The sequence below is a fragment of the Rhopilema esculentum genome, chromosome 11 (genome assembly GCF_057945365.1).
Source record: "Rhopilema esculentum isolate cy_ngs chromosome 11, ASM5794536v1, whole genome shotgun sequence".
Classification (NCBI taxonomy): domain Eukaryota; kingdom Metazoa; phylum Cnidaria; class Scyphozoa; order Rhizostomeae; family Rhizostomatidae; genus Rhopilema; species Rhopilema esculentum.
In genome coordinates, this window is record NC_142825.1 from 7,272,209 (window position 1) to 7,300,165 (window position 27,957).

The 27,957-nt window shown below is 34.5% G+C and overlaps 5 protein-coding genes and 1 long non-coding RNA gene across 8 annotated transcripts in view; 4 read left to right on the forward strand and 2 right to left on the reverse strand.

The window, feature by feature from the left end:
• Positions 1-16,993, reverse strand: part of LOC135693694 (deaminated glutathione amidase) — a 47,930-nt gene extending 30,937 nt beyond the window's left edge. Inside the window, exons 1-8 of one of the 3 annotated variants that reach the window (XM_089111083.1) lie at positions 15,959-16,981; positions 15,150-15,282; positions 14,424-14,579; positions 12,757-12,963; positions 12,418-12,528; positions 11,037-11,138; positions 9,050-9,139; positions 2,259-2,339 (exon numbers count right to left, since the gene is read on the reverse strand). In XM_089111083.1, coding sequence (XP_088967209.1) covers positions 2,313-2,339; positions 9,050-9,139; positions 11,037-11,138; positions 12,418-12,528; positions 12,757-12,963; positions 14,424-14,579; positions 15,150-15,282; positions 15,959-15,969 — 837 coding nt within the window. In that variant the 5' untranslated portion in view covers positions 15,970-16,981 and the 3' untranslated portion in view covers positions 2,259-2,312. Of the gene's footprint in view, positions 1-2,258; positions 2,340-7,818; positions 9,140-11,036; positions 11,139-12,417; positions 12,529-12,756; positions 12,964-14,423; positions 14,580-15,149; positions 15,283-15,958 lie in introns of those variants that run through there. The other 2 variants (XM_065212237.2, XM_065212236.2) reach the window with 2 other exon arrangements.
• On the forward strand, positions 116-3,304 carry LOC135693692 (calumenin-A-like). Its single transcript, XM_065212234.2, has 3 exons — positions 116-1,242; positions 1,875-2,056; positions 2,710-3,304. Exons 1-3 carry the CDS (start codon positions 814-816, stop codon positions 3,026-3,028), a joined length of 930 nt encoding a protein of 309 aa, XP_065068306.2. The 5' UTR covers positions 116-813; the 3' UTR covers positions 3,029-3,304.
• Positions 4,445-8,723, forward strand: LOC135693689 (cyclin-dependent kinase 9). The gene is made up of 4 exons (XM_065212230.2): positions 4,445-4,597; positions 6,375-6,456; positions 6,711-6,801; positions 7,288-8,723. The coding sequence occupies exons 1-4, from the start codon at positions 4,515-4,517 to the stop codon at positions 8,145-8,147; spliced, it is 1,116 nt and encodes a 371-aa protein (XP_065068302.1). The 5' UTR covers positions 4,445-4,514; the 3' UTR covers positions 8,148-8,723.
• A 1,497-nt stretch (positions 16,994-18,490) lies between the features above and the next one.
• LOC148958967 (uncharacterized) lies at positions 18,491-20,384 on the forward strand. The gene is made up of 3 exons (XR_016144201.1): positions 18,491-18,634; positions 19,373-19,485; positions 20,331-20,384. It is a non-coding gene; the product is annotated as an uncharacterized LOC148958967 (long non-coding RNA).
• LOC135693690 (uncharacterized) lies at positions 20,319-23,428 on the forward strand. The gene is made up of 3 exons (XM_065212231.2): positions 20,319-20,384; positions 22,088-22,189; positions 22,448-23,428. Exons 1-3 carry the CDS (start codon positions 20,382-20,384, stop codon positions 23,426-23,428), a joined length of 1,086 nt encoding a protein of 361 aa, XP_065068303.2. The 5' UTR covers positions 20,319-20,381.
• On the reverse strand, positions 23,377-27,944 carry LOC135693696 (tRNA wybutosine-synthesizing protein 3 homolog). The gene is made up of 7 exons (XM_065212238.2): positions 27,005-27,944; positions 26,552-26,620; positions 26,076-26,180; positions 25,730-25,801; positions 24,798-24,866; positions 24,587-24,651; positions 23,377-23,926 (listed from the first exon to the last, which is right to left on the reverse strand). The coding sequence occupies exons 1-7, from the start codon at positions 27,209-27,211 to the stop codon at positions 23,890-23,892; spliced, it is 624 nt and encodes a 207-aa protein (XP_065068310.2). The 5' UTR covers positions 27,212-27,944; the 3' UTR covers positions 23,377-23,889.
• Positions 27,945-27,957: the final 13 nt, after the last annotated feature.

A 27,957-nucleotide genomic window follows, 5' to 3' on the forward strand; every position in this document is an offset into this window, starting at 1 on the left:
ACGCAGTTCTTTGGGTGAGTCTTTTCTTTTGTATTTAGAGTCCTCTTTTCTACCATTCGGAGGGACCACAGAAGTATCATCCAACCACTCAAAATGCTCCCGCAATTTACTTAAAATCGTACAAAGAACAATGTTGCTCGAGGTGTTTTATACTGAAAACCTTTTAGCAACCAAACTGGCTAGATTTTCAATTTCCTTCTCGATCGGCCATACCTAAAGCATTGAACAACAAAAGGATGGTAGCAAAGACTGCTTCTGAAAGCCTTGATTGAAGTTAGCTCAATTGCTTTAGATTATGTTTTACTTGTTTAATTGGCAGTAGAGTTGAGCTGTTTCGCCTCGTCTGGTGCTTTTTGTGAATGAATTTGACCAATGAGAACACCACTCGTTTCAAAACTCCGTTATGTGTTCTGTAAGGCCTGTATCTACAGTTGTGTTATTGTCTTCAGGTTTGGTCACCTGGCAGCTATCTAAATTGTTTAACAATCTACACAAGCTCAGCAAAATCATTGATTATTTTATATATTTTTGTTATGTTTGATCAGCCTTCAGTTCCTGCAATGAACACGCAGCACGTTTCTTGACAAATATGATTAGGATTGCCATTTATCAGCATCTTACCATTCAAAAGAAGGTTGCCCTCTGATGCAGTGACTAATTGAATCCGCAGAGAAGAAGCCCGAGCAAGAGTTTTCACGAGGGTTTTTTTTGTTCAGCACATCTCCAAGCCTCAGCTTCTAGCTTTTGCTACATTTTTTGGGAAAGATTTTTACCCCCCAATAAATTCGTTCTATTGAAAAGTATCAATTAAAAATGGATATGGTCTTAAGCTTCATTTTGCTGCATTTACTTGCAATAGTTAGTGGGCACGCTGACCACGACGGTGCACATGCAACATTATCTGATAGTGAGCATTATGAAAAGGGGAAAGAACACAACCTTGATTACGATCATGAAGCATTTCTTGGACGTGGACATGGACATGATTTTGACAAACTTTCAGAAGCAGAATCCAAACGGCGTCTAAGAATTATAGTGGATAAAATTGATGTTAACAAGGACGGCAGTGTTGTGGAAGACGAGCTGTTTGAATGGATCGAGCGACAGAGGACCCGCTACATGTGGGAGATGCTTGATGACGTAATACGCGACGATGATAAAAACAAAGATGGAAAACTAACATGGCAGGAATATAAATCTTCGCATTATGGAGACTGGGATCACGAAGCATCTATGGATAATGTGAGTTTGATAAAGGCCCTATTAACCATTTCTTTTAATTCATTCAACTTTCATACCTACTTTTGCAAGTTTAACAGTCATGATACAATTGGTAAAAGTACTGTTTGCAATCTGAACAGCTATAAGCCCTAAACAGCTATAAATTTTTTGAAAAAGTATAAGATTTCAAGGCTCTTTCATCCGACAAAGCACAAAATATTCAAGTAGACAAAAACAAATTATTCCTGTCTGAGGCATTTATTCCTGATTCGTTCAAATAAAGAAGGAAGGATTTCTTGAATGATAATAACTGTTATTTTTACACGTACATTATTTAGAAAACTGTCTAGATTGCCTGCCAAGCGTTTAAAGGCTCTGTTTATCTAGACTATTTATATTTGTTTTGCTAAAACAACGAATAATGTCATACAGACAAGCTAGAAACTCGTATCAAATCTGTTTATCTAGCTGAATCATCAGAGCAGACCGAACAGCTAGGCCCATTTTGTTATTGTTCGCAGGAGTGTGTGATAAGTAAAGAATACTGTTAACCGATCAGTTACGTAGTGCTCGATGTTGTATAGACAGTGCCGTTTATGTTTTTGGTGTGTAAAATTAATGTGGTTCTAAGTTTGTGCTTGTGTATATTTTAGGAATTAAAACGTAAAATGAAAAGAGATCAGAACAAATTCGAAGAGGCTGATGAAAATAAAGACGGGTTTCTAGAGCGACATGAGTATGTATATTTTCGCCATCCAGAGGAGAGCCACCGTGATGTTCTTCAAAACATAGCTGCAAACGAGGTTTTGGATGACATAGACCAAAACGGGGATAGGTAGGCGAGATTCCTTGCTTCATTTGATAAGTAATATCTTCTTTACTTATTGTAGCCTATTTTTGACAGGATTTTCTTAACCACTTATCTAAGGTAACCTTCTAGCGGTCTTAAAGACCAAAGCCCGATTCTAGGAGTACAAAGATGTGACAACGCTTAAAGGTTCCGAAAAGTTGAAAATCAATGTGAGTAAAATACTGACCTTTGAGCCGACGTTTGAAAGTTCCAACTCTTTGATAGAATGCTTCGTATGCTTTTATGCTTTGTTCAGCTTTGTACGCATCTGTAAGGAGTTTGTCAAATCAGTGGTGGCATCAAACAATAAATATTTCAAATGGTAAACCTCTATGATAAAATGGGACTTCATTGTTACGAGAAAAGGAATTGCAAATTAGTTTTTCTTGAGTCTTTGAGTGAAAATTTAAAGGACTTCCCCAATTTTAGCAACGAAAATTACGACTTGTTAGTTGAAAGCCGAAGCTCTTTCAACGAATTGCCAGCATAGTTTACACATTGATAAGTTAGTTAAAACTTAAGTCTGTTTAATGCAATTTGTTTCAGTTATTGATTTGTATGCAAAAAACTGAAAATTTACTAAAAGCGAACTGACCTGTTGAAATCTTACCATATTTTAAATTCGTTTTCTCCTATAGGATTATAGATCTAAAAGAGTTCTTAGGCCAGTACAATGATAAAACTGACGCGCCAGAATGGATTATAGAAGACAGAAAACATTTCGTAGAAACATTGGACACCGACAAGGATGGTTCACTAAATTTTGTAGAGACAAAGGCATGGGTAGTTCCAAAAAAAGAAGAGTCGCGCAAGGAAGCTCAGCACTTGATAGACGGGGCGGACGACAACGGGGACAAGACGCTCTCTGCTGATGAGATAGTCCTGCACTTCAACCTGTTTGTAGGTAGCATGGTGACCGAGCATGGGAAGACACTCAACAAACACGACGAATTCTAGTTAACATAGAGTTATAGTTGAATACAAATTGCAATCACCAGCCTGTTACAAAATTTGACTATTCTGCTGTTTTAAGAAATGCTTGTATATAGCTATGAAGAAATTCTGTTTGTTTAGATAAACTATCACTAGAATATAAACAAGATTTAAATTTTATAGGATCTCTAGTCACAATTAATTTAAATCTACAATTAGCAAAACAAGTACGTTAGATTGCGCTTTTTTCTCCAGCGTATTGTTATAAGATGTTTTAAATACTTCAGATCAATTGTAAAAGCAGTTTTGTATCTGTGTGTGTTTTTCTAATGTAGGAAATGTTCTGGGGAGCCCAGCAACTCTAACGAAGAATTAGCCACCGACAAGCGCTACAGTCCGAGGTCTAGATATTAAGATAACTTAAACAAGTTATATTATTTTGGAAGCAAAGTAATTAAAAATGGAATGTTTAAAAATTCAGAACACCAAAGTTTCGTGATTTTTATGACTGGCTAGTTGTCATATACTTTAACTCGCAAACAATCTTCAGATGTCTCGCAAACAAACAACTTAAGAAGTCTCCTATTTTTTGTAATTGTATAAAATAATAAAACATGGAGCAGAAGGTTGTTTATAACATGAAAATTACATAAAGGATCCAAGATGCTAAACTGATGACATTAAATAGACCAAATCTTACGCAAAAATGGGTACGGAAATTCACTGTTTTGTTTGATACTTTAGTTCTATCAGCGGTGAACCACACATGTTGGCTTGCTCCATGTCATATAAATACACCTGCCCGATAGGGTGAATACAGGCACTGACAAAATAATGCAAACTCCAGACAAAGAAATACAAATTCGCTATATTCAAGCTATATATTTGGGTATATCAAGCTGCCCTAACTCAAAACTAAACGAAATTATTTGTTTTACTTGCCAATTTCCGAATTAGTAGCCTGTGTCCAAGACCCCTAACTTGTAAGTAGAGGTCTGGAGCACAGGCTACGAAAGCTTAGTATTGACTTATACTTATGTGTACTTGAATTTCACGTATTGAAATAAGCCAGCACCAATCTGCACATCCTAATTGAACGATAATGTAAAAATAATTCCAAGTTCATGTTATGCAAGACTTGTTATTTAAAATTGATTTAGTGACACCTAATCCTGTGGAGATTCCTATCCTGGTAGCTGTTCTCATTCTTATCATCGGCATAGACTTTGTAGTTTCTTTTTAGTTTCATATTCTTTATTAGCGAGAAATCAAGTAATGAGAAATCAATCGAGAAATTAAACCATGTCAGATCACAAAATTATCCCAAATTAACTCACGTTAACTCATAGTGGAAACCAAGCTTTAAAAAAGCAACACCCGTTAGCTGCACACATTTAAGTGACTACGCAGGAGATGAAGTGAAAACGAGACAAAACTCATCGACAGCTGCCATCTTGTTTTTTAGTTTGGGGTTGAGGTGTTAGAGGGTGTAAGCGTCTAGGCAAGCAAGATGAGCAAGGATTTCAACTTTCCATTGTGTCCCGAAGTTGGAAAGTATGAAAAGCTGGCGAAGATCGGACAAGGAACATTCGGGTAAGGTTAAAATTATCCAAACTCGTGACAGCTAAGGAAAGTTTTCGATTGGGACCCGTAAAAATTTGGACTATTGATGTTATAGGCTGTATTCGTTTAAGATGAAGTACTGATAAAGTTTTAAGTCCCTTCATTTTTGCCGATAAGTTATTGAAATTGATAGTAGCCAAGACTGTTATACTTTCCTGCAATAGAAACGCATTCTCATGCAACCAACTTTCCATACCTAGTAATTCATTTCCCATTCATTCCCCTACTTTGGACCATAATTAAAGTGAAAGCCATGGTGCTATGCAAGAGATCTGTGGCATTGAATTGACCTCTAGAGAATACCACACTGAAGCTAAGCCTGTTTTTAAATCCCCTTGGATAGAAATTTATAAATAGAACCTTTATACCCAGATGTTATATTTAAAAACCTCTTAAGAAACAAGGAGTATTGAAATTTCCCTAAGCATTAAGAAACTGGAATACTCAACATTGACATTTGCTTTTTAAGTAGAAAATGAGTGTATATAAAAATTTTTCAAAATTCATGTTACGCCTTCTGGCAAGCCTCTAACATAGAAGAAACAAATTCAACTATAGCAGTCTTGGTTGTAGCTCTGTAAAAGGATGTTGTATGTTCTTTTGTACTTGTGTGACAATGTTGTTTAGTGTTTTGGTCACAGAGTAGTGAGTTAATTTGAAAACTTTCAGAGAGATATTTAGGGCTGAATATGTTTAAAGCTAGCATGAAATAATAAACTTGTGTGCCAAAGAAACTCATTTAATGTGAAGTTCTGAATTACATCAGGCATCTCCATAAATATTTTAGCAGGTGTGGCTAATTGTTCATCAAGGCACTCTATTCGTAACTTCCGGTTTTAATCACACAGAAAAGCAATAATATTGTACTATTGATGTTACAGCTTTCCATTGGATTTTAGAGCTTTATGGTACCAATGTATAATAAAGCTTTTATCTTTCAAGTGTAATAGACACCCACAAAATAAACTGCTATTATTTTGATCCAAACATTAATGTGTAGTAGTTATGTACCGAACAATATGAAACAGTTATGAAACCTCTCTATTTGGCGTAGAACCCTTGACAATAATTTAATCGTTTGTGGAAATTGCTCTCTTTGGAATACAGATGAATGAGAATATATCACTGAGAGCTGCCTCAAATCCATGCGGAGAATGAAAACAAATCATCAAAAAATCTAATAAAATCTAGAAATGGCCTTGTTGAAGTAAACATGAACATAACAATACAATTAAGCATTTACCTAGTTCGTTTCAAAAGTTTTATCAAGGTTAGTGTTTCAGTAGAAAAATTATAAATCAGTGCATGCTAATTTCTGAATGTGAAAGCCCTGGAATCCTGTTAAATACCTAAGATTTGTATAGCTTTGTTTTAAAGCACCGCCATGGATAATTTCATCTATGGTATGTTTAAGAGGACACAGGCTTGTACAACATTGAATAAATTTGATGTTTGTCTTGATATCCTGACTTTTCATCCCTGCTGTTGCAATTATTACACTTTTCCAGATACCTTTTTTGAATGTTCAAAAACCTTGTGTGCCACTCATTAAGTTTTTCAGCTTAAAAGACTCTTTAAAGCAGTAAGTATTTTTACTTAGAATACTATAAAGGAAAGGCAGTTTGCAGATATCAGGAGGATTACTGAAATACTGAAAAGTAAATCGGTTCTCATTCAATGTATTTAATTATTGAAATATTGAAATAGTTTTATCTGATTAATGTAAGAGGGTCATCTCCTTTTTCAGTGAGGTCTTCAAAGCACGTCATCGCAAGTCTAGAGCTTTGGTTGCCCTCAAGAAAGTTTTGATGGATAATGAAAAGGAAGGGGTTAGTTTGAACATTTTCCTGATGTCTGTCTATTTTCTGTATTAGAATTCTTTGAAATTGATGCACTAGCATAAATTGTTGAGAAACAGGTGTTCAAAGAATTGTAAGCAGATTTCGAATCAATTTTCAAGGCAAGGCTTGTGATGTGAAAGTTAGATTTAGCCATCTAATCAAGTGCTGATTCTGATCTTGTTTGCCATACTCTTTTCTATGAACTGCATGGACAATGTAGTCACAAAGAGCTCTTCTTTCAGTTTCCTATCACAGCCTTGAGAGAAATCAAGATCCTCAAACTTCTGCGTCATGAAAACATTGTCAATTTGATAGAGATTTGCCGCACAAAAGGTATCAATTATTATATTCATGACAACATTTATCTCCAGTTTTTATGAAAGTCATTATTTGAGACTTAGCCTATTTCCAGTGTATGTTATAGTGCTATATTCTTGTAAGGCAAATGCTTATCCATTATAACCATCTCTCAGTCTCAAAGAAACAAAAATCAATAGCTCTTGCAGTACTGTTACCACCAGTAATTTTCTAATAAAGAAAATTATCCTAATCATTCAAGTTACCTTTTAAAGGTTGGCTTGGAATTTTCAGGTTTATCAGTGACAAGTTTTTCAGAGACATCATTTAACATTTTCAAGCTCAATTTGCCTGATAATGGCTTTTTATAGTGTTGGTGTCATGACTAATGGATATATTATTTTTAATAAAATCTTTAAGGCTTTAGGACTCATGTTTGGAACTCTATGATAGAATTGTTTGAATGTGATCAATAACTGCAAGCCTTTAAAAATTTAATTATTCTGTTTTGCTTGTTTTTAGCCTCACCATATAATAGGCAGAGGGCAAGTATCTTCTTGGTATTTGAGTTTTGTGAGCATGACTTAGCAGGCCTGTTGAGCAACCAGTCAGTAAAGTTCAGCTTAGGTGAGATAAAGAAGATAATGCAGATGCTTTTCAACTCCTTATACTTTATACATTTCAACAAGATTCTGCACAGAGACATGAAGGCTGCTAATGTTCTCATCACTAAAGGTGGTGTATTGAAGTTGGCAGACTTCGGGTTGGCTCGTGCCATTCATCTAAATAAAGATCTTCGTGGTAACAGATACACCAACAGAGTTGTGACATTGTGGTACAGACCACCAGAGTTACTTCTGGGTGAGCGCAATTATGGACCACAAATTGACATATGGGGTGCTGGTTGCATTATGGCAGAAATGTGGACCAGAAGCCCAATTATGCAAGGAACCTCAGAGCAGAATCAATTAACATATATTAGTAATTTGTGTGGCTCAATCAATACTGATGTATGGCCTAATGTTGACAAATTAGAACTTTTTATGAAAATGGATCTCCCACAGAACTTGAAGAGAAGAGTAAAGGAAAGAGTGAAGTCTTTTGTGAAAGATCAGTATGCTTTAGATTTGATAGACAAGCTTTTGATTCTTGATCCAAGTAAAAGAATTGATGCTGATGCAGCACTGAACCATGACTTCTTCTGGACTGATCCAATGCCATGTGATTTGACACGGACACTTTCCACACTGCAAACTTCCATGTTTGAGTATTTGACTCCACCAAGAAGAGCAAACCCAGCAAGACCACAAGCAGGACCATCCCACAAACCAATACAACAAAACATGAACATGAACGGAGCTAATTATGACAGGGTCTTTTGATTAGAAAAGCATTCAGAAAGTGTTTGTCAGTAATGACCGAAGAAAACTATGTTTTTGCTAACTATCAATATGTTTTTCAGCTTTAATGTTTAAAAATTACTTTTTTATTTGGGCATTTAATAAAGCTATCAAAAATTAATTTTGTTACTGTTCTAAGTTTCCAGTGTCATAATTCTTATATCTACAGTATTGTTTGATTTGTTTTCATAAATATGATATTAACTGCTGAAGCTAGGGATAGTTTAGACAACCTCAGATAAGTGTAGGTTTGTATGGATACGTTAAAAATATCATCTAAAAATGAAATCATTTAATGGACATACTTTTCACAAGGAACAAAATTACAATTATTTAGATGCAATGTAGCCTTTTAACTGTGTCGTAATGTAGCCTTTAAACTGTTTAGTTGATAATGAGAGTCAAAGTGGTGCGCTGATCATTTGATTAGAGATCTTTTCATTGTCTTGCTACTTGTAACATTTTGCTTTGAGATTACCATAATTTTCCAAGGATGTTTTTGTGTAATCACATTTCTTGAATTATATGGTATGATAAAACTGTTACATTTTTAAAAGAGCTGTGTTCTTACTCTGTTATTAATTGCATGGTTTGACATTTCTTCTTACCTGTCTTTTACCTGTTTTGAATGGGCTATGTTGCTATTATTTTCAAAGATAGAACTAAGAATAGCTCTACCTAAAAGACCTAGTATAAGCCTTTAACTTTCAGACAAATCATCCAAGCATTCTGTAGTTGAACTATTAACTGTTTCTTGTGATTTGTTGCATTCATTCTTTAAGGATAGAAAAAGGCTTATTGAAAAAAAAACACATCTAAGTTTTCAATGGATTATTGTACAGATCATAACGCCTATGTTTCCATATAGGCATACCTTCCCGTACCTTTTCTAGGTAATCAATGTCCAGGTTTGCAAGACAGAACCCAACTCCTTCAGAACACTGTGACACTACAGCTCCCCAAGGGTCAACAACCTGAAAACAAAAGAAACAACCTGACAGAGGCCTTCAACAACTAAAACACCTAAATTACAATGCAAATTAACTATAAGCAAGGATCTCATGCTCATTTACAGAAAATAATTGACCCGGTTATCTCTGGTAGTCTTTGCATAATACACAATTGACTTCCTAACCCCCGAAAATCACAATTAATGAGCCTCTGGCATCCTTCAAATATCAACAGTATGCCTATATGGATCCCCATCCAAATGTCACTGAAGATTTTATATATTTTATGCATGATGAATGGAAGATGTTATATGTATTTTAAGAGGAAAAAATGATTCTTGATATTTTACAAAAATCCCTATTTTTGGTAGCCCTGGTTTCATTGTTAAAAACAAAACACCCACTTTGATAACATTTCCTAGTAGTGAAACAGTTTTTTACCTTTTAGTCAGAAATGTTATAGACTGCACTGGCAGGCAAGGCAATTAAGATTTAGCTAGATTTGATCTGATTTGGCTTAACAATTTGTTGCCATTACCATTTTTATATCATCACAGACCTGGCAGTATTGTTAAATATTAAATAAGGAAAAAGTTGTTGGAAACATTGACTCTAAAAAAAGGAACGAAGGTTTTTGCAAATATGAACACATAAAACGAAAAATCTACTTCCTTATTACACAAAAATAACGCGGTACACAAAATAACGCGGAACAAATTATTGCGATCACAAAATAACGCGAATTGCGAGATTTGATTTCAAAACGTGTGGTAATGAACGCGATTCATCACAAATTCAAATATTCAAATGACATTTTTTTAACGCGAATTTTCAATGTCATCAAATTTTTTTAACTGAAATACATTCAAATTCAGTGTAGAAATAACAAAAAATGACAAAAAGCTGCAAGTCTAGGTGGATTGGAGATTCTAATACAGGCATCAGTTACGTGGGGTGAGCCTAAAAATGTCAATTTTAGTGGCTAAAGTGAAAAAGATCGAGTATCCCCGTGGAGAGTGTTTTGATGGCTCGAAAGAAAAGTACTAAGGATTGATGACGAATGTGTGGAATTTCAAGGGGAAGCAGTTGATAATGAGGACATTCAAATGTATAAAAAGTATTTTAAGTTTCTCTTGTACCTTACTTAAAACTAGGAAAAGATGATTTATTTTTGATAGAACTTGTGAAAAGAACACTTTCCGGTCCTTACGTGTTGGACGCTTTCCATTATCTACATTTTCAGACATAATAATTCATTTAAGATATAATCGTAAAATCTGGCTATTTTCAGTAATTTGATAAGTTACATTAAAAATCAAGGCGGGATGAAATAAGCGGATATATATTTAACGCTAGACATTTAATAACGGATAAGAACTTAATGAAGAATTTTCCAATTCGCATTAATTAATGTATCGTGCTATTTTCGCGTATTAAGGTAATCATTCATTTACAGGTTCTTATTGCTCATTCCTATTTTTTTACACAGTCTGAAAAAGTAAATTTTACAAGAACAAGATTACAAAGACAATGCCAATGGGAGCATGATAGGCATGGTTACCCATTGACCTTAACAAACAACAATACAGTAGCACCAAAGGCTATACCAAAATCCTGTTTAGACTGTGCGGATAGCTGCTCATTCCTTGGTAGTTGTTGCCCGTCCCTGGTGGATCTTGGTCGAATCTTCTAGTTTCTATTGTTTTTCATTTAAGTAACCATTACATGTAGTAGACTAGTACCACGAGAATTTGGCTCGCTGCTTGGGGACTGGGAGATCATACCTACTTTCTTGGGCAAAATAGGGTGGTTGGCAGTGCTGTTATTCATCTAAATGATAGAAGTTCAATAAAGCGTACTTAAAAATCTCTATAGTCCTCTTATTTTCAAAACAACAGCAATTTAGGATAGTAAGACTAACCATAGCATGGCCATATGATCGTCGTTGTTCAGTATGTTGGCCAACTTGAGCAGCAGCGACAACATAACATTGATTATCGATAGCTCTTGCTCTAAGAAGTACCTGATTGGGATGAAGGTCCATCATAAACAAAATCTGTGTACATTTAGATATAATTTCAAAAAAGAGAAAAATTCAAAATACTAGAATCAATGACCACACTCCATCATAAACAAAATCTGTGTACATTTAGATATATTTCCAAAAATGAGAAAAATTCAAAATACTAGAATCAATGACCACACTCCATCATAAACAAAATCTGTGTACATTTAGATATAATTTCAAAAATGAGAAAAATTCAAAATACTAGAATCAATGACCATACTCCAGAAGAAACAATAATATTAAATGTAAAGCAAAGTAATATCGGGAAACGCAGTATGTGAAAATGATATTATGTTGTATATAATGATAAATAGTTTCTGGCAAGCCAATAGAATCATCAACTGATGTGCTTTTTTAATGAATTAAATTTAGTAAGTAAAGCTCTCGTGATACGCTGATAAAATACAAATAAAACTTAGAATAGAACAATCACGCACTACTTAATATAATAGAATTCGGTGGATGAAAATCGCATCCCCAAAATCTGGTGTGTGAGGTGGGTCAACGCAAAGGAAGAAAGTAAATGAAACAGCCAGTAAATAAATGAAAGAGCAAAGAAAAGAAGACTCGCTGAATAGTACAAGTATTGCACCCGGTTTGAGTCAATAAAATAGGATAGAGGAAGACTAAATGAAACAGATGGTATAAGTGGCCAAATGAATCGTAAATATAAGTTATAAAATTTGTCCCTAAAATTAAACATATTTTGTTGGCATGAAATTGAATTGCTTGACTGTTCCTCTCAAACTTAACGGAATTTTCTTATAACGGTGTGATAAATTTGATAAATAAATGTGATAAATAAATGTAACAGATAAGTGTAATAAATTTTGGCAAGGTGCCTTATTGTTCAGTTTTTCATAGTTGTAGTTATCTTAACAAAAAGTAAAAAACCCAGCAAACTAAACATATTTCAACTATGTGTATAAATCGTAAGAATAAGCACTTTAAGTCTAACCATTGCCTGCCAATCTTCCAGCTAGAATTTGTGTTGGAGATTCTAGCTCTTTTGATGCATTTTATGTTGTCTTTACAAATATTTTGTTGGTAGGGCACGAATTTCGGCAGGTGTATCATACCATACCTTGAAAGCCGAGTTATGATTTTTTGCAAATTCTGAGATGATCATCAACTGAAATCGCTTGGGTTCTAAGCAAGAGATAGCCAATCTCCTAAATTTTTTTCTGTATTATCTTATCTTAATTGAAATTAAGGAAAGTAGAATTCAACTCGCCTCCCAATGAGCCATCCCCGTCACAACGGTGAATGCTGAAGGAAACGTCAGTATATCTGCACCCATTTGTGCCTGTGTACAAGACAGTTCTGGAAAACGGATGTCGTAGCACTGATAAATGTTAAGGAATGCCAGGAACCAACGTCAAAGCCAATCTTTTCACTGGCTATCATTGATAAAAGACCATTGGCAAAAAATAAATCGACCAAAAGAACGTTTGAAAACGCAGTAGGAAATAAGGTGAATGTCGAAATCTGTTAAAAATGATAGCTTTGTCGAATCAAAAAGCACTCGGGGACGAGTTAAGCATCTGGCAAAAAAAAACTATGAAAAGGATACAACTTGCATTCCGATTTTACCCACAGGAGATGCAACAGGTGGAGATAGACACGTCCCTGGAATAACATACTCACTTTCCTTTAAAACAGCCCCACCTTTAATGTTGACATCAAACAAATGAGTTTTTCTATATACCTCCTTGATAACCCCATGGTTGTCAATCAATACATGTGAGTTATATACTTTTCTTTCATCCTCCAAAGGTCCCTGTAAAAATTGTAACAAGAGTATTCATAAATTCACAGACTACAACTTTAAAAGAGTTGCTCAGCATTGTGGAATCCTTCTACATCCTTCATTTAACTGCTTCTTACTATGTTTCTAAGTTTCTTACTATGGGCAAGAATTGCTATGCTAGACTGGGCCCCTTAAGATGGAGGCAGAGGGCTATGCTGTGTCTCCCAAAATATTTGTGAAACAAAGAGCCTTTTTGCAAATTATTTACCTTACCCTTGGCCCCCCACTTTGCAACTTGCATTGAAGCAAGATGCTAGAGACATTTCTTTACCTTCTCAGAATTAGAAATGAAACACTCTGATGCGTGTAAATTCCAAAGAAAAGTTGATTAATCAAAATCAAAATCATCAATCAGACTAATATTGGTTCTTAAAAGGTGAAGGGAAGTTTGAATTTAGTTTTATTAGAAAACTAACAAAAAGGGTTTCTGATAGCTTTTTCCCAAGACTATGAAACCGTACTTCAAGATAGGAAGTCAACTTGAACTCTATAAAAAACTTAGAAGTTTATTCCAAAGTCATATTTTCTAATATGGTTTTCAAATGATTACAAACAATTAACTCCTAAAAACCTTTACTACAGTAATTGTGCCACAAAAAAGGAACACAACTTAAGTTCTCTTGCAGGGTTTATCATCAAATAATTACTGCCTTAATACAGGAACCAGGGTGCCTTTGAAAAAGAATCTGATTGAAATGTTGTTATTTACTTGTGATGAACTCACAGATGCTTTTGTCATCCATTAAAAATAAGAATTGGGCACAGGGACGCCTGCACAAGATTAGGGCAGGAGGGGCAGTGTTGGTGCCGAAGGCAAATCATTGAATTTTTCTACTAACATAATCGCGCATTCCTAGGTGGAAGGGGGGCGAGGGTGGGGGTAATATAATAAAATATTAACTTGAATATGTGCCACCCATACAGCTGGGTTTTTTACCAACAAAGATTCTAAACATAAAGAAAATGTTGACAAAATTATCCATAAATGAAAATGGTTATTAAATGGCTTTGTCACTCACTATTCACAAGTTTTGGTTTTATAAAAATCATAGTTGTTATAAATGGGCTGGTTGTAAAATTTTGATTGCCCGCTAAGTTTTTATACCGATTTATCCTCCTTAGGTTCCTGGAGTACTTCTGGAGTACACATCTTTGGTTTATCATTGATTATCTTTGCTGCTCTCCCTATGTGGCCGACCTTGTCACAGACAAACTTTTCATTCTCTGCATTTTTGTGCTGGTGTTATTATCTTTCTAGTATTTTCTAATAGATATTAACATAACGAGAGTAGTCAAAGTAGTCATCATATTTCAGGGCACTTATTGCCCCCTCTGCCCCCCTTGTGTAGGCGCCTCTGATTCGGCATTCCCACCATAAAAATGCAATTTATACATAAATCAAATAGACCTGGATGATTTCTAAACCATACCTTTTCATGAAATCCACCTAACGAGAGCCAAACATTGCATTCTGCTGCAACTTTTTTCATCCTGTTTATAGTGTCTCCATGCAGTGGCTCTGCTAGTTCAACTGTCTGTGATCTGTTTTCACCAACATAATCAAAGCATTCAGGAAGAAAAACAGCCTAAAAATTTTATTAAAAGAGCCTAGTAGTAAATCATTTTGATACCCTTTAGTAGCGGACTGCCTTAGCCTGAAAAGATTTCCCCATTCTGTCTTGTCTGAATAAAGAAGATCAAGTACATTGTACATTATTGAAGATTAGATCCCCCCCCTCCCCCCCCCCCATGGTGCACAATTACACTGCAGACAATACTCCAAGCATGAGAGGGGTTGCAAATTATTTCATAAAGTTCTTTCAGTTTGCCATTTGAGGCAACGACTTAAGTAAGCTAGAGTGAGAATCATAAGAATCTAAGTATAATGTATCAGGGCTGTTGAGAGGCTTTGGAGGCTTTGGAGGCTCTGGGGCAAGACCAGAATACTTTTGCTACGTTTGAACAATACCACACTTAAAAAGGAATTCATTACTTGATGAGGCTCCATAGACCTGAGGGTCCTGGGGCAATTTGCCCCTCTCCTTGCCTCCCTCTCTGCAGCCCTGCAATGTATTTCATAAAGCTGATAGATTCATTAGTAATTAGAAGGATTAAACCATTATTATGATTATCATAATGAGTCAAATATTGAGTACCTTTGCACCTACTGATGAAGCTTCTTTCACAAGTTGAGCTACAACCTCAAGGTTTCTTTCTTTGTTGTTGGATGATGTCATCTGACAAACTGCAATCAAACTTCTGCTGCAGTTGGAAGCCATAACAAGAGACCTTATCAAGGGAACAAGACTAGTTATCATACAAAACCTTTAAACTGCTTACTTAAGGACAAATTATATTTAGTGATTAAGCAGTAGTGAAGTTGTTTCCATATTAGCAGAGTATTCAGAGGCTCAGGCTCTTTGCCTTCTATTAATTGTTACTTTGGATGTCAATAATTGGATGCGAGAAAGTCTCAAGATATACTCAATTCTTGTAAATCAACCTGGCCTAGATTTGCAAGTAAAATGGACATAAAAACATAGAAAACTTTAAACATTTGAGAACACACACAACTGAAAGTATATGATAAAAATATGGGACAAGGTATGTCTGTTCGCTCTGATTCTTCTAGCAGAAACATGCTCAACCCTTTTAAGTTGTATATGGCAATACTTCTGACATTGCTATTACCATTGTAGTTTTACATTTGGACAAAGGTAAAACCCTACATGAGTATGTGATAAACACCTAGCTCAAAGTCCCCACTTCTAGAAAATACGAGATTTCTCCACAATCTTTCTTATGTGTGGCCTCCCCTCTTTTGCAAGTTTGTATTATTGTAAAAAATTTAGTTTGTGACTACGAGTCTGTCTAATATACTACGTATTGGCCTAGCTTGAACAAGGCAAAACAGAGATCAAAATTCTAAAACTGACCCAATGAAAATATTAAGCTAATATGATACCTTCTAAGCATTTATGCAGCGATTTCGATGCAGTTTCTGCACCCCCACTTTCCCTTTTCTTTTTGAATTTTGAAATGGGTGCCACTTTAGCGAGCCTCGCTTGGGCTCAGTGTGCTCACTTTGCTTCGTGTAATTTTCCTTAAACTCGCACGAAAATTTCCTCAAATTTCGGAAAAATTCCTTAGACTTATGTAAACCTGCCTTTGTGTGAAAGATATGGTCAAAATTACTTTGGCTATTTTAAAAAATATCAAACTGAGTCATTTGTCTACATAAAGTCCGAAAATTTTGGACCAAAATTCGTGTGTAACTTTATTCGTCCAAAATCTAAGTTTCCTCGTTCGAAAGTTTCTTCGTCCGAAAGTTTTCTCCAAACGTTTTTTTCCCGAAATTCTCGAGAAAAAAATTTAAAGACCTATTTGATGAATCATATCCTTCTGTACCTTTCAATACCGTAGAAAGAAATATTTTTGGAGAGGCACTTTTGTTTTAGAACAATGGAAAAATAATGATTGCTCGTCGGTTTGTGGAGGGGCAGCAACATTAGAAGACATTGAAAATTGCTCTTTACCGGTCTGTCTTATAGTGATCGCGATGCCTTATAGGTTCTGAGCTGCAGCTCTCAGCAGTGCTCAGTGCGATTTCCAGGCAACTTTTGATATCAACATGATTAACATGATAAAGGAAAGGCCAAAAATGGGTCTGTAGAGCTTAGCGAGCCGGATCAACACCATGTTTATCTCTTTTCTACATTTTGCTAGTTTTATGAGGATTTTTTAACAAAAGTCCCTTCTTCTGTTCATAGCAATACAGCCATGAATGGAAGAAAGGGTGAAGTCGTTCGTTAAGTTGCGCCTATTTTTGAAATAGTATAGTTTCTGCGTCATGTGATGATGCATATTCGATAAACTTTAACAGATACATTTTTGACAACATTTCTATTTTTTTTAAAATACTTTACATTTTGTCTTGCCTCGATTTGTTGAGAAATTTTCATTCTGAGCCTGAACATTTTTTTTAAGTATTCTTACTTTTATCAAATCTGACATGGTTTAGAAAAACATCGCCCTTTTTGAAAAACATCAAACAGAACCACCGTTTTTGAAAAAGGTTTGTCAGTCACGCAGTTTTTTGGTATGAACATCGCAAAACAGGCAACTGCCGAAATGAGGCACCAAGATGTGAGCTGAGCAATATTCCTAGTGTATTTTTAAAAATTGGATGATTCTGAGCCTGAATATTCTTATAAACAACATTCTTGTACAAATAATCTTGGTTATCAACACGATAACTCGAATGTTCACACCAGTATGCTTTCTCTCATGTGGTATGAATTCTCTGCTACTTTTTCAATGTTGAAGGAATTCTCAAACATTTTCTTGCCCTTTAGGCTTTCAAAATGTTTTGCTTTCTATATATCTTAAGCTTTCATATATTTTAATCAACTTTTTATACCTTAATTTGAACCTTCGTAACATTTAAAATCGTTTTGAATTTATGAATGACAAGTCAAATTTACAAAGCAAAAATATGAGTAACATGACCATCAAAAGGTTAGCTGCCTGAAAGAAGTGCATAAAAATATCTTGTAAGTGTTTTAGAAATATTTGACGTTCTTATTCAACGAGAAAAGATCAAAAGTTTTAAAGCACACTGCTTAAAAAAGTCCTTGGCGGTTTTCCAATACCTTGAATTGTAATTAGAAAACGTGAATTGAATTGCATTGAAAGTTTGATAGAAGCTGAACAATCAAGCGATAATGAGAGAAAGATTTCTTGATTTTCTCTTCAAGAGAACTTTCGAGCATTCCATTCGAAATGGCTGCAGCGGTAAAGGCACGCTGTGATTTGAACAGAGGTGGTGTAAGTACACACTTTTTGTAAATTTTTTAAAATGTTTCACTGATTAATAATGTAAAATGCCAACATTTTTTAAGTCTTCCAATTATAAAACAAAAAACAGAATGAAATTTTAGAAAAAAACAAGATTTCGTGAAACTTTTCATCGAAGTGTTAACTCAATGACGAGAACGCAGTAGGTACTGAGTATATACAAACATTTGTTCTCCATCTTTGTTCTTCTCTGGTTCTACTTAGTTTCAATTCTAAACTCATCACTTACTTCATAATTTATTTTTAATTATAAGTTTCTTTTACAGACCTATCCAATGATTTGCTCTAAAATAAAAGTATATTTATGGGTGTGGCTTAATTATGCCAGAAAAATACCTTGAATAAACCTCTCAGGATGAACATTATGTAACTAAACATTGTGCTGAAATTCTCATTAGATACATATTTAACCATCTGCTTTGAATTCACGTCTACCTCGCAAAATTACTTAACATGAAGGATTTGACCTACGTTGCTCTTGTCAGCCAAAATCAACGGGCTTTTGACGTTATTAGAAACATCAACAAAAGCAATGACCTATCAATGAATATCATTTAATTTACCAATTAATGATAAGTTGAAAATAAGAAATAAAAAAGAGGTTGGAAAATTCCTAACTGTACTGGTTTGAATAACTGTACTGGTTTTGTATGGTGCAAATTTGCCATTAAAAGCACTGGTACATATTTCTACTAGGTTCAAGATTTAGACCATATTTGGTTTCGCTCAGTAGATGGCAGTGAAGAGCTACGTTGTCTTCATAATCAAATATCAAGAAACACCGGTAAGTGTTTTTGTGTTAGGAAAGTTAAGGGTTTCAGCTGCTAAAATTGATTTCAAAGAGTCATCAATTGATATTATCCATGACCCCATTTGTTAAATAACGGAGAAAACTAAGTAGTAGATGCATCTACCTACAGACCTGTCAACTCTCCCGGTTCTGCCGGAAGACTCCGGGTTTTGCCTGCTTTCTCCCGGTCTCCCGGTTTTTAAGATTTCCTCCCTGTTTTTCCTTGTCTTTCAGCAAAGGTTTTCGTATAACAAAAATGATTGAATTGACTTTTTTCGCGACAAAGTTTTTGTTAGCGTTAAGCCATTAAATAAAACTTTCCATGATAACTATTGCCATTAACTGTTTGTCCAACATGACTTTTAACTGTTTACAAAAAATCAAAAAATTCCAGGGATCTCCCAATTTTTGGCTAAATCTCCCTGTTTCTCTCAACAAAAAATCTGAAATCTCCAGGTTTTGAAAATTATAGGTTGACAGGTCTAAATACATCATACATTCATCTGTACTGATTATCAAAACTTTTAGATGTCAAAATCAAAGTTCCCAAGGCAAATTAAAAATTGAGATTTTGATGAATGTAGAAACAAATGAAAGCTTAAAAAAACCTTTTAATTCTACAGTGAGGTGCAGGTGTTTTGTCTTCTACGGGAGTGTCATGAATATACGGGAAATTAAATATCTTTCGAATTATAAAAAACATACTAAAATAGAGATAAATTCTCTTTTCAGATCTTTTATTCTCAAAAATCAAAAGCCTTACAAACCCAAATGAAAGAAGAAATGGTACAAAACTCTTCAATCATCTCATTCAAAAGAGCTACCAGTCGCAAGCTCAAAACCAGGTAACGCTTTTTATGGGTGACTGCTTTTCGTACGGGACTGTTCACACCCATTAGTATGAATTTACTAGAAATTCCTTTGAATAGAACACTTTTAGACTCTATGTTTTTTTTGCAAATTAAGTTTAAACCCAAATTTTGTGTGTCTGTTTTCATCATAAGTTGTCTTCGTAAATTGAACAAATATGAAAAGGCATCTTGGATGTAACTCGAATTGACGGAAAACATGACCTTAAACTCAAACAGATTTGAACGATGAATTATACAGTTGACGGAGGCACCCATGTCTTCAAATATGTATACTAAATATCACAAAATTATCATTAAAAGCTTCGTGCCATAAAAAGTGTGAGCTGGTAAAAATAAAATAACTTTTTTCAAATGATGCGTAGTCAAAAAAAGAGTTGTTGAACAGCTTAGTGCAAGAGTATTTTTTGAAACTTTCTCAACGCAACTTGTAAATCGTTGCATTCTTATAAGCTTTCCGTAATTCAATTTGCTATAAAAGAAAAAGTTCTGTGTAAGGGAAAGCTAAAAAAACGACTCATAAATCTTTATAAAAGAGTAAACTTACAAAATGTTTGCAAGAAAGAGACATTATCTCCCATGGTGTTTCGATCAGTCAGCACAACAGATTCCAAAAATGTGCCTTGAAATTTTGACACTGATCGTTTTTGTCAGCATTCAGAATTTTCCCGCTCTTTGACTGATATTAGGCCTATTCCAATCTCGATGAAAATTTTGCTAATTGCTCATTATCTCGAGTTTCCATTGAATACCTATCAGCGAAGTATTTATTAAACCGTTAGAAATACTGAGCCCTATGCAATATATAATTTCTTTTGCAGATCAGGGCTGTGGCAGCTACAATACTCAAAGAGCTGAACAAGCTTTATTCAATGGTAAACAACATTAAAAAACATTTGATTAGATATAGCTAATTGGCATGGTACAGATTGTTGCAAGCTAAGAACTAGGGCTTACAAAAATCAAGACTAATAGAAGTAAGAAAAATTCAGTTTTCTTATACTAAAGCAGTGGCTCCAGACAGAAATTTTGATTGGAAGGTTGGAAAAAGTGGAAATAGCCGGTCATGTATCACTAGGACATTAAAATGCGTTCCAAATTTTTTTGAATAAAAATCTTTTGCCAACTTCCACTGTTAAATTGCAAGAGCATATAAAAGAATACTAGAATTACAAAAGAATATCCTTTTTCAACATATCAATTATGAGAGTAGTTGCTCCTACGTGTTGCAATGACCTTCCTTTCGTTTAAAACAATTAGACTTTGCCCTTTTTATTAGAATAACAGTTTCACCCCACAGCTGAGTCCCCTTAGAAAAGACTTTGCATCAGAATGCTGTCCACTCTTATAAAACAAAGATAGTTTTTGGGAAACGCCTTGCAATGTTTTTATAGGCATAGAAGGTAAAAAACTAAAAAACCATTGTGTGAATAAAATTGTAAAATCCAAAAGGACAAAAAGGAGAAAAAAGGAGAAAAAAGGAGTAGTCACTACCACCTGGTTACAGCCTTAAAATCAGATGGGGGCGGTTGTGTGTGCCCCTTTTGTGTTTTGAGCAATAAGCCTGTAAATGGGCAGAAAATGATAAATAGCAGCTCGTCAGCCAGAAACCCACGAGGGACATTCCGGGGCTTTAATTTGGTATGTCCGTTTCTAGTGGGCGCCCCTCGCAATTCTGCTTCCAGGTTCACGGTTGCAAAATAAATATATATAGGTAATAACAATGAAAGTTCAATAATCAGTGGATGCCGTACCTTAGACGGAACTGTGTCTCTAGTATAATATTTATATGTTGATAAAGCTAAAGGCGCGCGATGCTTCGAGAAGCGGCTTTGTGTTAATGGCCTAATTTAGAGTGGACCAATTGATCTTTAAGGTTAGGCCTTCTAGTAAGGGCTAGAATCAGTCTGGTGTTGTTCCATATTTGTTTAAGATAAGCATCAGCTGAAATCAAGTGCCAATGTTTAGTAAGGATGGAGCCTATATGTATAGTTTTGATCTTGAATGGGACAACAAAAGGTAGAGCTTGTGGTTCTGGTGGAGGGGGTTCGAAGTTGAGGTAGTGCGGGCCCCCTGTCTGGGTGCTCTGAGGGGTGGTTTCATTGTTGGTGGGGTTTCCTGGGAAGAGAAGCTCGTTTTGGGTGACATATGTCAGTTTACTAAATTCGGTGGTGATATTTTGAGATTCATAACCTCTCATGATTAGATTTTTTTCGAAGTTTTTTGAGGTTTTTTGGAGTTCATTGTTGTCTGTAATCAAACGTCTGAAGCGAAGTGCTTGGCTGTAAATAGCACTTTTTTACACGAAGGTGGGTGGAAAGATTTAGCAGGTAAAAAGGGTGCATATATCAGTGGGCTTCACAAACAGAGTGCTTTTCAGGAGTCCATATAAAATGATTCATGAATTAGCACGGAAAAAATGTATGCCTAGGGGAAAACATTGGCAGAATTGTGCAAGGGACATAGCATAGCACAAAATAGCCATGGTTCATAGGGTTTTTCTTTTACTTTGTAGCAAGCATTGCATATAAAACACATTTCTTATTCTGTATTTGTTATCTTTTATTTTCTCTTTTAGATTGACAGTCGATCTGCAAGATTACAAACAATAGTTCAAGGCGAATGTGTTAAAGAGGTTGTGGAAATATGGAGTCAATATTTCTTTTCCTGCTCAGAAGTGGTAAGATTTTTCAACAAGTTTAAAACTTCAAGTGGATTGTTCTACATATTGAAAGGTTTAAAAGGATTATGAGATTGACAGGCACTGATTGAATGACAGGATTATGTGATTTTGTGATTTGAGTACTACTTCATAAATTTTCATTTTGCAGGCAGTTGAAAACAGTGTTATATTCCAAGTAGCGATTGACTCAAAGGATATCATGTTTATAACCATGTTTAGTGCAAAAATAACAGTCGAAATAATTACATATTCTAGAAACAAATGGGCACTGGTTATGTTCATAACAAAATCGCAGGATTTTATAGAAAAGCGACTCGGGGTGCAAGGGAAAGTGAAAAGAAATTACGTCAAGTGCAAAGAAGATTGTACGCAGAAATAATCACGTGCAGAAAAAAATCTGCTAGAGAATATGCTCAAAGTCTCATGGCAAATCGATATCTTTTTGAACTTGAGCCTAATAAATTCGAACAAGCCAAACTTGTCAATGAAAAGAGAAAAATCCCTGCCAAGGAGCAAGATGATCAAAATGCAAACATCAGTCTAAAAGAAAAAGTTGGCAAGCCTTCTTCAGAAGTGCTTAAAAAACCTGCTTTTGAGACACAAGCTTCTGAAAGCCAAGAGCTAAAATTTCAGAGAGGAGACCTTCCCGAAACAGAGAGTCATTCTAAAACGGAAAATCCCGTCAAACTGACTGAGGCGAAAGCTAGTGAATCAAGTATACATGGGTCATTGGATAATGGCATATCGTACAAAATACTTGAAAAACATGATACTCGAAAAAGAATATATCACAAGAACAGAAAATCCTTTGCTTTTACATGGCCTACAAAATCTTACCCAAACAAAGTTTATGGAAAGTATGGGCACAGGAAAGATTATCATCTAAAGAATGATGGGAAGGTAAAACACCAACACAGCAGCCTGTTTTGCAGGAAAAGCAGAAGCTATGTTGGATTTAAAAACAATAAAATGCATAAAATGTGTCGATCAAATACAATAGAAAATGGAGAAATTTCCAAAAAATTAGATTTCTACAAAGAGGAATGGGTGCAATGTGAGGTAAATCATCCAATTAAACAGTCAAAATATAGAATTCCTCTGCCCATCCACAAACTGGGAAGCCAAAACGAATCAAACATTGAAGCTCATTTAAAAAGAATTGGTGCATACAAGAAGACTGAAACTAATAAAAATTCAAATATTATTCAAGCTCAGATACATATCTCAGACAATTAGGTATTGGAAGATACTAAACTAGCCCAAAAACTTTGAAAATATTGAAAAGCTTGAATGATAACAGTATAACCTATATAAGGGTAACAGCATACACCTATATAAACATTAAAACTTTGTTTCCATGTGAGAAATTCTTTTTCCATAAAACTATTTCTATCACATCTACAATATATCAATGTGCTTGGTAATGGAATTGCCCGGTGAAAGGAAAAATGTCTTTTGAGCAACTTTTGCCACCAATAAAGATAATATTCGTTTCAATAAGCTCATACAAAACCAGTAAAAATAAAATTTCCCTTCCACTTGATGACTTCCTTCTTATCTAGGGGAAATGTTTAGATGGCAATAAATATATATTAGTAATCTGAGTTAAACTTTTAACCTTCTCTTAAGCAATGTAGGGCATGTGTTCCATTTCTTGACAGGGCTATCCAGGAACATAGCAACTTCTCATCCTTCTATCACACTTGAAATACTGCCTTCAGTGCATTGTAAAATCTACAAGGATTGTAATATTTTATAAGCAAATGAAGTAATTGCTTTGTTTCATTAACTGCAATTATGTCATTTTATTCACATGTCTAAATGCCCTGGTAGTTGCTACTAAATCGGGGTGATGAGGATATAAATATATAAAAAAACTAATCAATCAACAAACATAGAGAAAAAGCTTTAGATCTTCTGAAAAAGCAAGGTTAAATCAATTTTTAGGAAAGGATATAGCAGAGCTTAGAGGCTGCTAACATAAGTAGAGATATGTTCATGATTATAACTTTGCTGAAACTGATAAATTTTAACATTTGTTCAGTTCATTATGGGCTGAGATTTGAACTTACTGCTTATTTTTCTAAAGTTTACAAGATGTAACTAGGCACAGGTCAAGATAATGTTGAGCTAAATTGTCTGAATTCATTATCCAAAAAACCAATAACATATCATGACTAACAATTCTTAACTTTCACCTCAACAAAGCAATTCTGAAATTTCTTTGTTGAGATGAAAGTTAGTTAGTCCATGTTGAATTCAACATGGAGTGTAGACAGTCTCTCAGTTTAAGATCAAACAATAAGTTAATTACAAAATCTAATTTTTCAAAATGGTCAAAAGGGATTCTCAGCCAAACAAATCGTCAATGAATAAAAGGTGTCTCAATGTTACCTGTCAATCCTTTTGAAGTTTTCTTCTAGCTTTTCATTACAAATCTCAACAATGTTTGCTATATACTGTGAAAATACAAACCTCAGAAACATTAGTATTCAGGTGGTAAAAATTATTCTTTCAATTTCAAAAAAGAGCATTTCTGAAAATTGGAAGCCCTATTTAAGAAACTGTATAACTTTAAAATGGAGTTAAATGTTTAAAAGATTACCTCCTCAGAAACCATAAGCTTGCCTTTCAGAACAAGTGGTACTTCCATAGCATGTGTACTTCGTACTGCCTAAAACATTTATTGACTACAATTATGACAGAAATAGACACATTTTCACCCTGAACAATACAATATATAACGATGGGCTTATTTTCATTACTGAAATTCATAAAAAGAACATATGATTTGAAACAAATTCCAAAACAAATTTTGCTAAGAAAATGCTAAAAACCATTGCTAAAAATCATTAATTTTTCCAAGGTTGAAAATCAGACTTGTTTGCCTTTTACAATAGCAAATCAAAATGTTACAAGTAGTTGTATAAAGTAACAACAATAACAGAATCATCCTCACAGGATATTATCAATTTTGCATTGCATGAACAATCTAAGTTATTTAAAGCTGACCATATATATATTCCCTAGTGAAAAGAAAAAGTACCTCAATATTGCTTACATTTAGCAAAAAACATTTGGACCCATTGATTTTCAGCATTAAATTTTGGGAGAAAAATATAAAAAGAGTAGATTTTAGAAAAAAATTGATAACAAATTCTAAACAAAGTGCTTCTAGATCTATTACTTTAGACAAAAGTTCTAATATTATGGCTACTTAGACTTTATGATGAACAGTAGCATCAGTCTCCCATTCCAAATGAAAGGCCACCTTGGAACTAAAGATTTGATAGCTCAAAAAGCCAATCAGCTTCAAAAGAATTTCCAGAGATGGTTATGTAAAACAAACAATTTGTCACTATTTAAATTCAAAGGGGTGGTGATGGCATTAGAAATTTCAGACAATAAATGTTTTGCAAAACCCATTGTTCTAAAAATGAACATCAGAAATATTCTTTGTCCTTTCTGTACTATGAAAACCCAGCAAAACAATATTTGAAACCCAACTACGTAAATACAAAAAGTAAAACTGTTTACCAACATAATTCTTTTCTTTTTGCCAATTACCAGACCAGAATTTCTGAAGCCTGCTTGAAGTGCACTTTGGAGCTTTAAGAATAAAATTATAAACTGTTATCATAAAACATGAGAGAATCGAGCTTACCAAGGAGCTTCACAGCATTAGCTTTAAATGTATCAAAGAACTGAATGACATAAGGAAAGTAGAAAGTAGCACAAATTACCTACAAACAATCTCAATTTAGACTTTGATTGAAATGTCTAATAGAAACCCTGCAAATTTGAGATTAGAATCTTTTTGGTGCATTCTCAAGCTCTTTTTTAATCATGTCATCCAAAAGAAAACATGCAAAATAAGTCATACCATTTTCTGTGCTTTATCCAACGTTTTGCATTGTACATGAAGCACAAAAGCCTCATATTTAAAATTTGCAGTTGTAGAGTCTATTGAGTCCTTCACAGCTTTTACCTGTTTGTTTAGAAAATAAAATACAGCTTCATTTATATGTGGTTATATTCAAATTTCTAACAAAAAACGATTAACATTGCCATTTCAACTTTTCTTGATGTCAACTGTGCCAAAAAATATTTCTTGATAAAGATAAAGAAATTTTAACAAGGAAAAGAAATAAACTTGTCATAGCTCATAAAAATTTCAAATAAAAGAGTCATGATTATTATGAAGTATTGCAGTTAATATCATTTGAAATTTTGCCACAGGATAAGTAAAACATATATACATCTAAATACATCTTAAGTATGATTTATCCCCTAAAACACTCTTGTGATTCTAACAAAATAGAATACTGTTTTAAAACTGCAAGAAATAAAAATACTTACAATGTCTGACTGGCTGCTTGTAGCATGTGACATGTACAACCAATTACAGCCTTTCTTCCTAGCATCACCCTGATTGCATAAAAATGGTACAACATTAGTCACTGACAACCCCTTAGTCAAAGGTACAAAGGTTTTTGTAGAAAAGTATTTTGATTAGGGGCAAATAGTAGTAAATATAATTCAAACAATTCAGATAAAACATTAGTAAATTCAAATAGGAAGAGGAGATGAACTGCCCTAAGAAAAGAAATATGGAACCTCAATTATTTCATCTATTGAGAGAGCTTCTTGTAGAGTATAGCATATATGCCATAAATCGTAGGATTTGAAACTGAACTGAATAGACGTAAACGCTGCGCTGCGTTAAGCGAGTTTTCCAAACAGAGACGATTTTCTTTTTAATTATACATGCTATGCAGACATACATTTGATGCTTTTTCATAACAAACTAACCTCTGATATTACAGCGATTCTGCCAGAACAGGAACTTGTTGTGAAGAAATCATTTAAGTTGTTTATGAATGATACCAAATCAATAATTGGCTGATCGATGCTTCCCTTTTTACTGTTGTCAATTCCTGATAAACTCTTAAACTTCTGGTGCTCAAATTCTTGAAGACTTGATGTCATTATTACCTCCTGCCGTTTCGTCTTGGACATTGTCTATCTGACATTCCATACAAATTTTGTATTACTGTCTTCAACGATCAACTCGTCTTGTTTCTTGTTTAGGCCATCAATTGGGTAAAAATAAATCAGTAGCCCATTTGCTTGCCTCGTGTTCGCGTCTAAGGTTGCTTACGTCAGGACGACATAAACATTCTCAATTTCGGCAGTCGCAAGTTTTGCTGTTTACTTCTGAGCCTAAAATTATTCATAAACCATTTTTAAGTGACACAACGTTTACATTTGGTAAAAACTGAGGAAGAAAGCTCAGGTCTTTGTCACTGTCCTCCTCCATCATGAAAATATTTTAAAGAATCAATCAAACAAACCAAGCTCTGAATCATACAACCTTGACGGGCGTGCCTCGCTGGATGTCTTTCATAAGCTTGTCTTACTTGCTCAAATAGACAAAAAGTTGAACTGTTGATGCGGTCTGGGAATGTCTAAGATTCTTGATAAATTCTTATATTCCACGACTTTTAGGCCTTGGTATTTTTAAAGAAATGTTTCTTACGTATAACGGTGTTGTAGATGTTGTATGAATAGAACTATAAGCCCTGTATCATCTTGACTATGGTAAAATATTCACTATCCTCAGATAAAAGGTATTACAATTGAAGTAAAAGGCTAATTCCTGCAAAATAAGATTCCTCTAAAATGAAGGGCGAATTTTTGAGTGAATCGAAAGAAAAGGCGGATCAAACAAGAATAAGCACAAAGTTGTAAGGATATAAAAGCAA